The 15,252-nt window shown below is 27.9% G+C and overlaps 2 protein-coding genes across 6 annotated transcripts in view; one reads left to right on the top strand and one right to left on the bottom strand.

Moving 5' to 3' along the window:
- Positions 1–1,284: 1,284 nt before the first annotated feature.
- LOC111641358 (zinc finger protein 423-like) lies at positions 1,285–6,317 on the top strand. 4 transcript variants are annotated; one of them, XM_023387504.1, is made up of 2 exons: positions 1,285–1,308; positions 4,219–6,317. In XM_023387504.1, exon 2 carries the CDS (start codon positions 4,350–4,352, stop codon positions 5,343–5,345), a length of 996 nt encoding a protein of 331 aa, XP_023243272.1. In that variant the 5' UTR covers positions 1,285–1,308; positions 4,219–4,349; the 3' UTR covers positions 5,346–6,317. The 4 variants fall into 4 exon arrangements, with proteins under 4 accessions (XP_023243272.1, XP_023243270.1, XP_023243271.1 ...); XM_023387502.1 differs by lacking the exon at positions 1,285–1,308 and adding an exon at positions 1,442–1,578; XM_023387503.1 differs by lacking the exon at positions 1,285–1,308 and adding an exon at positions 1,641–1,670.
- Positions 6,318–10,185: 3,868 nt separating this feature from the next.
- Positions 10,186–15,252, bottom strand: part of LOC111641359 (magnesium-dependent phosphatase 1-like) — a 26,024-nt gene continuing 20,957 nt past the window's right edge. For both annotated transcript variants that reach the window (XM_023387507.1, XM_023387505.1), the window contains exon 6: positions 10,186–10,330. In XM_023387507.1, the coding sequence (XP_023243275.1) occupies positions 10,245–10,330 (86 nt within the window). In that variant the 3' untranslated portion in view covers positions 10,186–10,244. The remainder of the gene's footprint in view (positions 10,331–15,252) is intronic.

Below are 15,252 nucleotides of genomic sequence, written 5' to 3'. Positions count from 1 at the left end.
GGGGCGATACTAAGTAACGGTTTTATTGAAGGGGGTGACGATTCGTTAGAGGTTGAGAAACACTGGTCTAGCTGAACCCATAAAATGGGCCTGCTAAAAAGAAGCCCTCTCAGTGCCTACAGGGTGGAAAGAATTTAAAAAATAGCTGCTTTGATGTACAAAAATTTAACCTTTTGTCCAATCGGATTGTTAATACGAATTTTAAATACGAATAATAAAGTTTTTGTTTGACCACTGTGTATAATCGAATGACATTTAGTCTACTAATTTGTTTGAGCTCAATAGATATCTATTTTTTAATATTATACCAAAACCTATTTCAGTCATTGTAATAACTGTTTTGGAACCTACTGTATGAATTTAGCTTATTAGCTAAATTCATACAGTAGGTTCCAAAACAGTTCTGATAATTTAACAGCTCAATTTCTTAATTTAATAATTTAACAGCTTAATTTCTTCCTCAACGACCTCATTTCTGTAATCTAGCTGTTTTAATGACTTGTTTTTTCCCAAAATCAAATTAGTAGAAAATTTTGCGTTTTGAAAGAAGCTGGTTTTTTAGTGTGTTTGCTGAATGAAGAAAGTGTATTAGAGTTTAAAATGATTATTTTGAAAATATTAAATAAATGTCTTTATATAGTATCGCGTTTTGAAATTTTAACTCATTCCTGAAACTATTTCTTTTTTTTTTTGTAACTCTTTCCGCTCTGTGGGGATTAAGAGGCCTTTTTTTAACAGCTTACAATGGGTTCGGCCAGACCCACAATGGGGCGGCCGGATGTCAGAGACAGGGCCCGTCATATCCGGACGGACCACCCCCGAAAAATTCCTAGGGATTTAGCGACCCGTCGGGATTCGAACTGAGGTCCCCCATAGCGGTCGGCCGGGTCTCAGGAGATGCCTTGACCGGTCGGCCATCCGGTCTCTCCTGAAACTACTGAATATTTGGCCAAATCTTATATTTAAAAGAGAAACAATATTTTGTAGAAGTTGAAAGATGTGAAATAAATATAATTATTTCATATCTAAAGATTCATAATGATATGAAGAAAAACAAACTAAATTTTGTTCCCCAAAAGCAGTCAAAACGACTTTCTTTACATTCTTTTAATATATGAGGTAGTGTATATTATGATATATTAGAATATATATAGTAATAAAGAATAAAGTAATAATTATATGACATAAATATTTTATAGTGGAATTTTATATAATGTTTTTATGTATTCTTTTGTTATTCTAAACTTATATTTATATACGACAGAGAGAGACTAAACATTTTATGACTTATTCAATAAACAGCTTCTGGTAATATGATACAAACAATTTAATATTTTCATTTAAATAGAAGAGAGTTTATTTTTAAAGATAATTAAATTTAATTTATAATTTTATTTTACACTGGAATATTGTTAAACGTCAATTTTTATTAGGTGATGTTTATGAATAAATCGATTACTCAGAGACAGCACAATTGGGTAGTTTAGATTAGACTTAACCAATTAGAAAAGGGCACTAAAATTTAAAATTTAGGCGAGAGGAAAGAAGTTATGTAAATAGCTGTCTAACAGATTGCGGGTACGTTGCTTTATTTCAATATAAAATTGCTTTTTTGAGATAGTTTTTGATATAAATAATTTGTTTAAGGAATAAGCTTATTTTCATTAATGGTGCGTGGTAGTACTATTAATTAATTATTTTATAAACTAATCAGTCGTGCAGTTCTCAAAAAATATCCTGCTAATTGTACAGGATTCCTGTATTACGCGTTTTTTCTTATTTACCAAATACATCATACTACTAAAAAAAGACATTCCTCATAATCTGAATATCCATATAGAACTGATTTAGAAGTTCAGGGATGTGAAGCTATTCTAGATATGAAAAAAATATGTTATGCTCTATAGTGCAATCTCTCAGACTGCCCTAAATTTAAACTTGTAAAAATGGAAAGCTACTGATCTAGAAATAGCAAGCATACTGCCAAACTGAGTGTTGTGCATTAAAGGTATACAAAATAACAAGCTTAAACTGTATATCTCAAACTATAGATATGCTCTACAGCTCTGTCAAAGTCCCAATTTGCTACATTTGTCCTAGAATTGTGCCATACTTTTATTCCTACAACAATGAATGCCAAGCAGTACAGTCTGTGAGACTACAATGTAATTAAGGATTAAAAAAACTTAAAGAAGAAAAAATCTCATCATTGATATAATAGTTTACTCGATTCAAACTTATTATTTTTTAATAATGAATATAACTGTTGAAAAATAACTTATGGAAAACTTATTACAAGTTCTTAAAACAAGGATGTATTTTTTTCTGTTTAAAGTATAAATTTTATATACTGATTTTAGTTATATAATAGCTGTGGCTACTATTTTAAACTGATGTTTTCTCTGGAGTTACTATTTCCTTTGCAAGGACTCATTTGATGCCTGTTATTATTTAAAGTATTTAAGTTTTTTTATTTATGAAAGTTGATTTTTAAAGCAAATTATACTTTAATTAAATGATAACTGTCACCTTTGCTTGTAATGAGTGTTATTTTCTGTATAACAATAATAATAAAATAATTAAAAAGTAAATCTTCGGTATATTGCCACTAGTGCCAGAATGGATAAACTACTGAAGGTTAAAGTCCAGATACGTATACTGTCATGGAGGCTCATCTCTGATTCCAGCAAACAGTGGGGACGCACGTTCTAACCTAACCTAACCTATTCTAATAATTTGATTGGTAATAATTATGGTAATTTATTAGAATAGGTTAGGTTAGGTTAGAACGTGCGTCCCCACTGTTTCCTTTCTTTTGTTTGCTGGAATCAGAGATGAGCTGCCATGACAGTATATGTATCTGGACTTTAACCCTACTGAATACTGATGGTTGTGGATTTATACCTGACACAGTCTAGCCATATGGAGTTTTTCAGGATTTCTTTGTGTCTAACACCTAAATAGGGCAAGTTTTCCACAGAAAATCCTCCTGTCAAATCACCCATGTAAATCTTTTTTCCATTAATCCAGTACTACTATATGTTGTTTATTTTCTATTAAAGTTTTTTGTTAAATAAATATGGTACTTACCTACCATAAACTATGGTATTTATTAATTTTACATTGTTTCTATAAGTTTTCAAAATCTCAAATAGTAGATGCAGCCACTATTCAAAGGCTTTAGAAACAAGATGCAATTATTATTCATATAAAACCTGTATCTGAATTTTCAGAATTCACATTCAAGATGAGAAGGAATGATTCACAGGAAAATTATTTTTGAATGATATCATAGAAAATTATCATTTCATATATATTCTTTGTGTTATTGGTTAATATAAAATTTTATATCCTTTTAAAATAAGGGCATAAAATTCTAATCCGAAACTTTTTGATAAAAATATTCAAATGTAATGTTTTATATTTATCAGATTTACTGTATTTTCTCAATTAAATTCAGGTCTTCATATAAATCTCAGGGAATAAAGATACAATTAAAAAATAACCTTGGGTTGAAAAGCAGGGAAATATGTTGAAGTACCTCATTGTATAGAATAATGTAGTTTAGAGTGATAGATAGTTTAACTAAAAATCTATCTCTTCCAATTGTCTGGAGTCAGATAATATTCTATTTCAATGTTCCTGAAAATGCTTTTTGAAATAAAATTGTAAATATTTTCAAATATAGAATATGGGGAAAGTCATGATCAAGTTCACAATTTGGGAAAACTCACTATCTTATTCCAAAAGAGATGTTGAATTTTAAACAGATAATGGTAGTCAAGATCTTGATTCCTACAATAACATAGAAGCAGATATGAATAACAATATAATAACCAGATGGAAGATGCTGAATCTGATTAACTATGAAAATAATTATTTTAAATGTTTTAGCTGTAACCCATAAATACTGTACAGTCAATAAATGGTTTTGATAGTTCAGAAAATGTTTCAACAATTATATTTATTTCTTTCAATTTTCACCCACTCATCTCCTATTCCAAGGTAATGAATGTCTAACATTTTTGGCTTGATGATTTTTATTTAGGATGCATATTTTTTGAATTATTCCAGTGGGTTGATTAAAATGGACCACTTGTATAAGTAATTTTTTATAATTATAAAAATAATCAGCACTTTATACTAATTTTTGAATTTATTTTAAAACTTAATAATAATTTTAATGTTTATATTCTTATAAATTTTTTTTATTTGCAGGTTTAACTGGATAAAATAAATTACAGTTATTGATTATATGCATTATTAAGAGAAGACCGTGAATAGCATTGTAAAGACATCTATAATAAGCAATGTTTTAAGTGTTTGAAAATTTGCATTTAATTCAAATAATGGATGATGATAATATGATAAAAATGGCTCCTAAAAGAAAAGCTGAAATATCATATGGAACTGATATTGTAAAAAGTTATAAACTATTGAAATATAAGGAAATGCAGAATTTAAGCAACACAGAATTAAGAACAAAAGATATGTCTTTAGAAGAATATACAGGAAAAGAATATATCTGTAGAATATGTTCTGATAAGTTTCAAACTGCACAAATTTTAAATATTCATATGTGGTCTCATGGTTCTGCTACTGAACCATTTCAAATTAAATCCTTTTTATGTCTAGAGTGTAAGAAAACATATTCAATTCACAGTTTCTTTTTACAACACTTGAAAATTAATCATCATAGTTTGCATTTTTGTAAATATTGTCCCCTCTCATTTGAAACATTATCAACAATGAAACATCATGTAAAAACAATGCATAAGAGTGAAATTGTAAAAAGGGGAAATGACATTGCAAAGTTTGCCTGTGTATTCTGCCAAGCATGTTACTTTACTGTTAATCATCTTGTAACTCATCTTTGCAAGTATCATTGTAAAGATGAAATTTTGAATGACTATTATCCTATTTGTAACACAGCTTATGAACATATGTGTTCATCTGATATAATCATAGACAAAGAAAATAAAATGCCAAAACAGACAGAAATTAAAAATTTCAAATCTAATAATGTCCAAAATAAAGTTTTTAAAAATATACCTGTGAAGAATTCTAAGCTTATGAACAACAGACAATCTTGTTCATACAAAGTTACAAAGAATTTGACCAAGCAAGCAACATTAAAAACAATGAAATATAATTGTAGCCATTGTAATATCAAATTTCTTCGGAGTCATCATTTACAGAATCATAAACAAAAACATCATAAAGTAGATAAATTTTTTGTACCAACATACGGATGTGCAAAATGTCCAGCAAAATTTTTTAAAAACAGTGTTTTGCAACATCATCTAACTAGTCATCACAAATTAAGTGTAACTCCAAAGATTTGAAATTTGTGAACTTTAAATATTTAATGATTTTACAGATTATTTATATGTGGAATAAGAAATATGTTTACAAGAACAATATCTTCTGAAATAGTTTGATTATATGCATGTTCAAGAGAATGTGAGACAGCTGATATACATTATTAAGGCTATCTATGTTTTATCTTAAAAAATTAGTCTTAGTTTTTTAAAAATAAGTGAGGGTAAATCATCATATAATGCATATTCTTGCTAATAGTGAGGTTTTTCTGCCTAATATATGTTGTAAGACTGCAAAATTCAAAAATCTCTATACAAATAAATATTTGTATTTTTCCATATTCATACTCTTTCTAATTGATATTTAAGACTTGTTCAATATTTTAGAAGTAAATGCATATATGTATTAATTTCTAAAGATTAATATGATCTTGGACCATTCCATAATGTTTACTCTTAACATGTACTTATTTGTTTCTGTATTACAGTTTGACATTGCAACTGCTGAGTCTGCTTAATGTAGAAGAATGATTATTTTTTGCTGAACATCCTCTACAGAAGTGCTACGTCAGAATATGTTGATTATATTGATGTCATGTTTGGTAGTGGACATCATTTATGCTACCTTCAGGTAGGAATAACTGATTAAAGATTTGAAGTTTAGACTATTTACAAAAAGTCAAAAATAACTTTTGAGTCCATCTTTATCCCTTATGCACTACCACAGAAGTAACAGTTTAAAAAAAAAAAAAAAAATGCTTTGAAGAACTCTTCTTAAACACAGGTAAAAATTGGTAAAAAATCTCAAAGGTTAAAAAAGATCAAGTGTCAGCCTTTCATTGTAGGTTTCTGACACTTTTACAATTAAAAACACAAAGAAATTCTTCACACTATCATTTTTATCCACCTTTTTAAACTGCTTCTAGCCCTCTAGTGGTAGTTACGAGTATCTAACATTATTTGCATATAGTTACAATTTTTGTGATAACTCAGGATGTATTTTCTTCATAATTTGAAGTTTAGACTATTTACAAAAATTCAGTCTAAACTTCAAATTATGAAGAAAATACATCCTGAGTTATCACAAAAAAAAAAAAAACTGATAGTTTTGCCCCTAAAATAAGTGAAGAATATTCTATATTTTTTACAAAAATGAAGACACACATTATAGTATTAATCCATCCACATACTATTATCAACAATTAAAAACTAAAATGTGCAAAATATACATTTAAGGATGAATTATTTCACTTTGATTGTTTTAAGTTTATGGAAACAAACAGAAGCTAATGTGCCAATCACTTGCATAATTGTATGCTAAGTCGCCAATCACTTGCATAATTGTAATTAATCTTTAAACAGATTCATTGCCATTACATAGCAGTACTACTGCTATGTACTGTACTGTACCTCTGCTCAATTAGAACTGTTAAGTCTGCTGAACATAGAAGCAAAATATCAAAATTAATAAAAACATTTTTGATAGCTAATCTACAGTATCTAGTTTATCTAGAAATTTCATGAAAATCTAATATAGATTTTCATGAAATTTCTCATAATGTTTTAGAACTATTTTTCATTTAATACTTTTATTATACTTGAGTTGAAGTTTTAAATACAGTACTAAAGTAACACATTTAAATGTAATAATTTTAATTGATATATCATTATGTCACATTTGTGTGTGATATATCATCATGTCACACACAAATGTCAGTTAAATTGAGTTTTGTGTGTCAAAAAATTGTTCCTTATTGGATTAGTTTTAAAACATTTGCTGTACAAAATTAGAAAACAAAATATCACTGTAAATAACTCTCTTGGAAATTCACATGAATAGTTTTAAGATAACTATATTCAATGCTAACTCTCAAAATTAGAGAACTTCTAGTTAAAGAAATTTGTTGTTCAGATGGCCAAGGTGATTAAGGCATCTGCCTACCAATTTCGGGATCTTGTCAGATCGAAAAACCTCAAAAATTTTTGGGGGTGGTCTGTTCCAGATGTTAGCTCCATCTCTCACAAGTTGAATATCCTATTGTGAGCCCAAGAAAACTCACAATGGACTTGAGAAAAAAAGACCCTCTTGGTGCACAGAGGGCAGTTAAAAAAAAATTATAATGACTTCAAATTAAATCTTATACTTTTTATATTAACACAATATTGTCATATAATTTTGTCTACATTTAACACAATATACAAACTTAAAACAGTTTTTAGTATGCTTTATATCTTATCTCAATAAATTATATGTCAATGTGGTGTTGGCTTTTATGTTAAATGTTAGCCATTATTATATTGTATGTAAATTATCTGCATTCAGCAGGCTCAACAGTTTTAACTGAGCAGATATATTTTGACAGTAACTGTTGTGTAATGCAAGTGAATTTGCTGAATGATGAATTAAGAGTTGATACACTATTGATGGCAATACTCATTGATTCTTTTGCTCATTTCTATAAATTAAAATCATTCATAGAAGTAAATTAAATTCATACAGCTATAGGAAAAATAATAATTTCTGTGGATTGATTAATATTATAGTGCACATCTTCTTATTTGTAGATAATATCAGGTCAGTCCATAAGTTCTTGCGTATTTTATGACCTTGAGAAAAATCTTGTTTTGCTGTTAAAAATGCCAGTCTTAATGTGATACTTTTTACACTGAAGTGTTAAATTGCATCTCATTCTGTTCAGAATTGGGAACATTTCAGTTGTTTATTTTCGTTAAAATGGAAGTAACAGATGAATATAAGAGACGTGTTTTATACTTTTTATTTTTAAGTGATGAGAATGCTACAAATGCAGCCAAAAAATTAAATACTGTTCATAATCAAACTGTAATAGTGTAAGGACTGCGCAGAAGTGGTTTGAAAGATTTAGAAATAATGATTTTAGTGTGGAGGATAAGGCTCGTACTGGAAGACCTGTTGACTTTGATGATGATGCTCTCTCTGCACTAGTTGAAGCAGAACCATCTTTAACAGTTGATGAAATTGCGGAACGTTTAAATTCATCCCATGGAACTGTTCATAGACATCTACAACAAATCGGAAAAGTTTCAAAGCTAGGAAAATGGATACCACATGAACTGTCAATAGCTAACTGACAACAACGTCAACTGCTCAACTCAAAAGCTTCAACTGGGAAATTTTACCTCATCCACCATATTTGCCAGATATTGCTCCCAGTGATTATCATCTTTTTCGGAGTTTGCAGAATTTTTTAAAAGGAAAAACTTTTGAGGATGAGAACAATGTAAAAAAGGCTATTTCTGAATATTTTGATTCAAAACCGAAATCATTTTACACAGACGGGATTAAAAAGCTACCATCAAGATGGCAAGAAATTGTATAAAATAATGGTGAATACATTATAGATTGAAATAAGATTTAATTAAAATTTTTTGTTGCTTTTTTTGTAGATAAAACTGCTCACAAACTTATGGACTGACCTGATACATACTTGTCATGTGGGCACAGTCATCTTTGATGAGTTATAACACTGAAGGTAATATGAAGTCTGCTACTAAATGTCAACACACTCCATGTTCCAAAGTAGCATTTCTGTAGAGCGCTCAGCAGAAAATACTTAATTTCTCCAAAACAGATGTTTGCTGAATGCAGCCATTAACTCTAAGCATGAAATCAGCTGAAGGGAAAGTATTTTAACTAGTTTTAATATACAAATTCTCCTTGTACACTGAGGAAGAAAAACAATTTCAGGTACAAAAAAGAAATTTTCAGAGCTTAGAATTAATAGATGGTAAAACATCTATAAAATATCAATTGATTAACTGAAGGAAATTTTATAAATTTAATTGTTGTAATAAGCACCTAGTAGTGATAACAAATTATTCAAATGAAGGAAATTTTATTAAAATCACATTTTTAAATATTGAAGTACAGTATTGCTAAATCATATGTTTCTATTCAAATAAATTTTAAATGGCAGCTATTGTAAGATATATTGAAGCCAGTAGAATTTTTTTGGGAATTTTCATTGAATATATTTTATACACACACTTATATATATATATATACACACACAATATTTTAATAAATAATTATCTATTCAAATAAAATATTTATGTGCACATTAAACAAAGATTCAAATTGAATCAGTCTTAAAAAAAGTTTTGTATCATAATAGTAAATTCAAAAATTTATTTCAATTGTAGAAAATTATTAAGAAGTTAATTTTGTTAAAACTTGCTTATTTATTTAAAACCAGCAGACTTATAAAATCTGTAAATGTTTACTTTATTATAAATTGCTGTATTTTTGAATGCCAAAATAATTTCTANCCAAAAAAAAAAAAAAAAAAGATTGTGGGTCTGTATATTGGCATCTATTTTGCTTGATATCTCAGGATGGCATGAAAATAAAATGAAATTTTGCATGATAGCTTGTATATAAGGGATATTGATGCTATTAATTAATTAAATTTTGGTTGTGAAAGGTTAAGGGGATGGAGAGATAGATGGTGGTCACATGGCACATCTTGTGAGGAAGTCTTAATGAAGATTTTACTTGTTAGTGTTTAATAAAACTCATCTCTACCCTCAAAATCAAATCTTTTGTGATTTTATAATAATTAAAAATATATAAAGCTTTTATAACAAAGTCTCATAACAGATGCTGCCATATATATTAACCAAAATAACTAAAAGTAAATGTTATTTTTAAAATAAAATCTCATATAATGTCCAGAAAGATAAATAACATTTATATTTATTGTAATTTGTATTAAATATGAAATTCTTCCATTTAAAAAGTAACTTTTTAAAAACTTAATTTTTAATGTATCAACTACAGGACTTCAAAATCAAGGTTTAAACACTAAATCTTTTTTAATACTTGATAAGTAAAATAATTTACAAGGAGTTTTATCACAACAATATAATAAAAATCATAATAAATTATTGGTTATTTCTTGCAAATTGATTCAATCCTTCCTTCAACATATGATGGCTAATTCCATTTGGTACCAATATACTTGTGACTCCTGTGAGGAAGAAATAATGAAAGAAACTTTTCAATAAATTTTGAATGGTTAAATATAGAAAATTTTCAAAGTCTTACAAGGAGACCTTATGAGGTATCTGTTATGGATCTCTAAATAATAATGTGTGTTGGATAAGTCTCAATGTTTATTAAGCAAAGGGAGAAAGTGTACTTATCAGCATTTGAGAAAATCAATGCTGAGGATTTCTTAATGACATAAGCAAGTTTTACGAGCTTTGTTTATTGCATGCTTTGTAGTTTGCTGCTATCATTTCATTTTTGTGTTCGCAAAGTTTTGAGATCAAATCTTGGTGACAAAATATATATATATATATATGTACACTGTATTTATTTGCATATAAGATGAGGTTTTTATTCATTTTTTCACTTCAAAAACTGCTTCAAAAACCTAGGTTGTCTTATACATGCAAGCGAAGGATTCTTTGCATTTTTTGCAATAATTTCTGTGAGCCATGTATACTTCATGCTGTCATTATAGATCTCCAGTCTATCATAAGTTGGCATCTACTGTAAACAAATTAAGACACACTTTTCTTTGTTTATTGGTTTAATCCTATGTCCATTAATTAAAAACTGCATTGCATCTCATTCGTTTGCAGAAAATAGTTTCTAGTTACTTATAAAAACATTAATGAAATACAGGTCACTTAGCAATGATTATAAATGTAGTTATTTTATATTAGTTAAATTGTTATTTTTAATGAATATTAGCACATTCTGGATCATTAAAAATAGATTTTTTCTGGTCACACACATTATAATGTTTTGGTTTTGTTTTCCATTCATCATATATTAAGGTAAAGATGGTTGTTTGCCTTAATATGTGCATTTGATAATATTTTATTNTGATTCATTGTTGAGAAAAGAAAAAAATATGATGAACAGTACAGATAAAAAAAAGAATAACAGTTCCAATACTTTCTCTTGTTATGCATACATAATAGCTAGAAAAGTAAAATACATATTTTTACTTTCTTGAAACAGTGTTGGTGATTATTTTTGTCATTTTTGAACACCATATAATTCAGACACACAACACAAGGCAATCTTAATTTTAAATTTATTCAATTTTAGTTGAAAACTAAAAATTCAGTTGAATTCAATAAATTTAAAATGAAGATTGCCTTGTGTTGTGTGTCTGAACTATATGGTGTTCAAAAATGACAAAAATAATCACCAACACTGTTTCAAGAAAGTAAAAATATGTATTTTACTTTTCTAGCTATTATGTATGCATAACAAGAGAAAGTATTGGAACTGTTATTCTTTTTTTTATCTGTACTGTTCATCATATTTTTTTCTTTTCTCAACAATGAATCATTTATAATCTTTCATTTGTGACATATTACTGTTCAAACTGCTTGACCAATGAAATGTTAGTTTTAAAAACGCTATAATTTTGTAAATACCCAATATTTTTACATAAAACTTTCAGAAGGACCACAAAAAATGGTGGGTCAAGCTACTGTATTATTCATATGTAGACTAATTCTAGATTTTCCAGTAACTTGGTGTTGCTATAATCTCTCTCATTGTAAATTTAGTGGAAAAAATGCAGAATTTGGGATTGAGTACGTCCAGAAAGATCCAGTGAATTCAAATTCATATTGTGTCAAATTTGACTCTGAATTTTTCACAAATCTCCATGTTTTGAGATGACCTGAATCCAAAAAAAAAAAAAAAAAAGATTGTGGGTCTGTATATTGGCATCTATTTTGCTTGATATCTCAGGATGGCATGAAAATAAAATGAAATTTTGCATGATAGCTTGTATATAAGGGATATTGATGCTATTAATTAATTAAATTTTGGTTGTGAAAGGTTAAGGGGATGGAGAGATAGATGGTGGTCACATGGCACATCTTGTGAGGAAGTCTTAATGAAGATTTTACTTGTTAGTGTTTAATAAAACTCATCTCTACCCTCAAAATCAAATCTTTTGTGATTTTATAATAATTAAAAATATATAAAGCTTTTATAACAAAGTCTCATAACAGATGCTGCCATATATATTAACCAAAATAACTAAAAGTAAATGTTATTTTTAAAATAAAATCTCATATAATGTCCAGAAAGTTACACAACTTGTTGCTGGATTTTTTTTTTACTTGTCTATAAAAATAACCTCCAGAATTTTTAAAATACAATTAATTCATTTACAAGATAAGAAGTTTAAAAAAGAAAAATTACACATTTTTTCTAGTAGATAGACAAAATGTATAAGCCTGTGTGATTTTTAATATGTATTAATTTTTAATTTATGTAAAAATTTCACACTTTTTTGGAAAATATATATATTCTGTCACCAAGATTCAATCTCAAAACCTTGCATACATAAAAAAAAAAAAAACAACAGCAGCAATCCACAAAGCATTCAATAAACAAAGCTCGTAAAACTTGCTTATAAGTCATTAAGGATTTCTTAATGTCGATTTTCTCAAAAACACTTTAGAAGTGCATTTTCTCCTTTTGCTTTATAAATATTTATATTGAGACTTATCAACACACACATTATTATTCAGATCCACAACAGACATCTTGTAAGGTCTTGTTAATACAACACACAGTATGATCTTGTTTTACATGAGTTGCATATCATTAGCTATCATGTAAATTTGTGTTCACATCAAATGGTCAAACAACTGCCTAGACTCTTACGCAACCTTTTACAATTAACAGAAAAATGTTAACTAAAACATTTTAAATCAATTTTACATTTTTGGATTAAGTTTTGAATATACATTATAATAAAATTTTGCTTTTTATCAAATGTGTTACATGCATACAAGGGTATTCAGCACAGGCAAATGGTTAAAGTGATTCATCTAACCATTTGCCATACAATCCCACATAAAACAAGACTCTACTACATGGGATATTACAGACACGATATTCGTTACAAATTATTTTATTTAATATTTAGAATTAGTAATATAAAAGCCATTGCCACTTTGTGAATTTCCCAAAACTCCTGCCATTTTGTCCACTCCAGGTGAAACTTTCATTATATTTTTATGTTCTGACAAATATAAGTTTTTTTTATGGCTAATATTTCCATAAAGTAAGTTTTTAGCTCAGTAATGTCCTCTAAAGTTGCATTTTTAAATATTTTGGCAAATGGCATAATTTTAAATTTAAAATATAATAATAAACACAATTTGGCTTTTTTTTTTTTTTCTTCTACAACAAATTTATTTAATACCATAGTGACCATGTGACATTCTGTTATCCAATTGGAAGTAACAATCTAACAAGCCTGTTAACTGATGCATGATAATACATTTTAAATATGTTCCAATGGAAAGTACAGGATACTTAATTTGTTATTAGTTACTCTTCTTGAATTTCTTAAAATATCTACTTATAGAAAGACTGTCATGTTTTGATGGAAATTTCTAGTGATTTCATAAAATTCACCCAAATAAAAATTTACTTCAAAATTAATATTTTAATGATGGTAATATTTCATTTATGCTTCTAACACAATAAAGTGCTATAAATTAAGACACTTGGCGGGTTGTCTCATCTTTATTTAGTTGATACGTGTGAAAAAATTTACACGTTTCGGGCTTTTAAGCCCCTCTTCAGCCAACTAAAACATTAAAAGAGGATATAACATACATATAAAAAAATACACAAGTTTTGTAAAATTCATAAAAATATAAACATACCTATGCATACAAGTTTTTTTAAAAATTGAAGTAACAGCTACTCCCGATATTTTCCAGTAACATCAGCTTGTTCACAATATTTTTTCCTTTTAGCCAACTATAATATTAGGGGAGTATACGACATATATACAAACTATACATCAGTTTTACAGAATCTATAAAACTATCTTCTATTAAGGCATACCTTGAGTACGGCTGTTATTAAANAAAAGGAAAAAATATTGTGAACAAGCTGATGTTACTGGAAAATATCGGGAGTAGCTGTTACTTCAATTTTTAAAAAAACCTGTATGCATAGGTATGTTTATATTTTTATGAATTTTACAAAACTTGTGTATTTTTTTATATGTATGTTATATCCTCTTTTAATGTTTTAGTTGGCTGAAGAGGGGCTTAAAAGCCCGAAACGTGTAAATTTTTTCACACGTATCAACTAAATAAAGATGAGACAACCCGCCAAGTGTCTTAATTTATAGCACTTTATTGTGTTAGAAGCATAAACGAATTGCAAAGCATGGTTTCATATCATCAAAAAGGTAATATTTCAGTAACTGAGTTTAAAAATCAATTTCAATGTTCTAAGAAAGTTGTCTTTCATTGTCTATGTATTAGTTCTAAAACTGTTAATACAAAACTCTTTTAGTTACAGTTTATATTCAAACATATAACAGTTCAAATGAAAAAAATGCAATCCATTATCATTATCATAGTTTTATTTGCATTATGAAAAGAAACTTCAAAATAACTGTTTAATATTTGAGGATTAAACTAGCTTCTGATCATGTTTAATCATTTTTGAAATGAGGAAAAATAACTTATTTTTTCCCAATTATAAATTAGAAGTTCAGACTATTTACAAAAAATATTTAATTTTTGAGTCTATCAATTAATCCTTTTCACGCACCGTAGAAGTACACCTTTTACATTGGTTTGAAGAAATCACTTCATAAAAATAAATAACAATAGATATTTGGAAGAAAAATATCCTGAGTTCATCATGAAAATTGTAACTACATGCAAATTAAAGATAACTCGTATCCACCACTAGAGGGCTTGAACCTGATACAAATTGTATAAAATTTTTTAGTTTTAAAATTTTTTCGCTGGATGATAATATTGTTAATATAAAAAAGACAGTCATTTTCCAAAAATATTTTGGAGCGATCACCATTTATTTCTTTAAAATGTTCTATAACAAACTTGAGGCGGCCAGACCTTTCCTTTTAGGCTA

The sequence above is a fragment of the Centruroides sculpturatus genome, unplaced genomic scaffold, assembly GCF_000671375.1.
Source record: "Centruroides sculpturatus isolate CEXI.00-Female unplaced genomic scaffold, Cexi_2.0 scaffold1564, whole genome shotgun sequence".
Taxonomy (NCBI): Eukaryota; Metazoa; Arthropoda; class Arachnida; order Scorpiones; family Buthidae; genus Centruroides; species Centruroides sculpturatus.
Note: the sequence above shows the minus strand (reverse complement) of the source record. Positions and strands in the feature narration are given on the sequence as shown.